This window comes from Canis lupus, chromosome 15 (assembly GCF_011100685.1).
Source record: "Canis lupus familiaris isolate Mischka breed German Shepherd chromosome 15, alternate assembly UU_Cfam_GSD_1.0, whole genome shotgun sequence".
NCBI lineage: Eukaryota > Metazoa > Chordata > Mammalia > Carnivora > Canidae > Canis > Canis lupus.
The window spans coordinates 17,734,269-17,736,413 of record NC_049236.1 but is presented as its reverse complement, the minus strand read 5'-3'; the positions used below and the strand labels follow the sequence as shown (position 1 = coordinate 17,736,413).

At 42.2% G+C, this 2,145-nt stretch overlaps 1 protein-coding gene across 1 annotated transcript; it reads left to right on the top strand.

Annotated features, from left to right (window-relative positions):
- Positions 1–465: 465 nt before the first annotated feature.
- OR11G9 (olfactory receptor family 11 subfamily G member 9) lies at positions 466–1,410 on the top strand. The gene is given in 1 exon segment (NM_001256458.1): positions 466–1,410. A coding segment is annotated over 1 exon segment (945 nt).
- The last annotated feature ends 735 nt before the right edge of the window (positions 1,411–2,145 follow it).

The following is a 2,145-nucleotide window of genomic DNA, read 5'->3' as shown; positions in this document are numbered from 1 at the left end:
TGATCCAGAATAACGGTGAAATGCAGAAGGTTTCCGTGTGTTGTCACCTTTCTCCCTCTTCTGATGCCTAACATCTGGGTCTCTAATTCCAAACATTTAAGTAATTGAAACTCTGTCCAGTAGTAAGGGTCTATCTCTCTTAATCTATAGAAATGAATACATGATGTTCATACCTACTTACATTTGTGAGCACTGCCATCAACCTTCTCCAAGCTGCTTATTGCATAACATCCTGCGTTTTAATGCGAGAAGGTTCAGAGAGAGAAATAAGAAAATACAAATATCTAAAGTCTGATCACCAAGCCCTACCCAAGGTTTATAATCTTCAGCAGCGTAGCTATTTATTTAATGGAATAATAGAATCTGAGGGAGTTAGGGATCTCCAAAAAGGAAATATTTCTGAGGATTAAAGAATAAGGTCATCTTTGTCATTGTCACTTTTTCCTCTCTGCCCCTTAGGAAGCCATGAATGTGTCAGGAGTCAGCACAGTGACTGAATTCATACTCCTGAGTTTTCCGTGCTCCAGAGAGGTTCAGGTCCTCCTCTTCCTGCTGTTCTTTGTGTCCTACATCCTGACACTGATGGGGAATGGGGCCATTGTCTGTGCAGTGAAGCTGGATCCCAGGCTTCACACCCCCATGTACCTTCTGCTGGCCAACTTCTCGTTCCTGGAGATCTGTTACATCAACACCACCGTTCCCAATATGTTACAGAACTTCCTATCTGAGACCAAAACCATCTCTTTCACAGCCTGTTTCTTCCAGTTCTACTTCTTCTTCTCCATGGGCATCAATGAGACCCTCTTACTGCCCCTCATGGCTTTTGATCGGTACTTGGCCATCTGCCAGCCTCTCCATTATCCTATCATCATGAACAACCGCCTCTGCATGAACCTGGTGGCCCTGTGCTGGGTCACAGCCTTCCTCTGCTATCCGATCCCTATCTATTTTATCACACAGCTCCCCTTCTGTGGCCCCAACGCCATTGACCACTTTGTCTGTGACCCCGGTCCTCTTCTGGCCCTGTCCTGCATCCCTGCCCCTGGAATTGAGCTTTCCTGTTCTCTATTGAGCTCTCTCATTATCTTCATCACCTTCTTCTTCATCCTTGGTTCGTACACCCTGGTTCTCAGAGCAGTGTTGCGTGTCCCCTCAGCAGCTGGCCGACGTAAGGCCTTCTCTACCTGTGGTTCCCACCTGGCTGTTGTGTCTCTTTTTTATGGATCCATCATGGTTATGTACATCAGCCCAACCTCTGCGAATCCAGCTGGGATACAGAAGATTATAACCCTGTTCTACTCATCAGTGACCCCACTTATAAACCCACTGATCTACAGTCTACGGAACAAAGACATGAAAGCTGCCTTGAGAAAAATTCATATGTGCGGAGAAATTAGTCAAGACAAATGAACATTCATGAGTGGACCAAGATCATGATATTTATTTTTCCACATCTTCCCACTTAAAAGTAGGTCTTTATTCATTTGTACCTAGAGATGCAGACTTAAATTCATCTGTTTCTGCCGAGTTAAGGACAGTAGTAGCCCCAATTAAACCAGACCTTGCCTTCGAATCAGGACTTCATAGGTGGTAACTTGAATTTAGTGATCTGGATGTCTGAACTTTGGACTCTTCTCCCACTCTGCCCTCCAATAACTGCTTGCTCATTTACCTGTGATCCCTTACCTAATCCTTGACCTCATGATTTTTTTTTTTTTACTTCTATTGCATGAATCCATTTTTACATTTAAAGCAGAGATCATTTGGCTAGAAAGTCTACTTCTAATAGAAGTACATCCACAATTTTTGGCTCATACTAAAGGAAATTAGTACCAGTCTATAAGTCATAACTGAACTAAAGTTTTACAAATTTAATTGACATCCAAAAGACTAAAATGATCTGAAACGCTGTCTCCCAAACCTGTGTGTCTCATAATTGTTTGAGGGTCTTTTTAAAAGAAAAACACGATTTTCAGGTGTTATTCCAGCGCTCCTAAATCAGAGTCTTTGAAGTAGACCCCCGAAATTCCCATTTAATGTTACTCAGGTGATTCTAGTGCATCTCTATCAGCACCAATCCACAGACTGATCTTGTAGAGTCACTATTTTAGATAAATATGTAACATTAATAAAAATCTTATATTA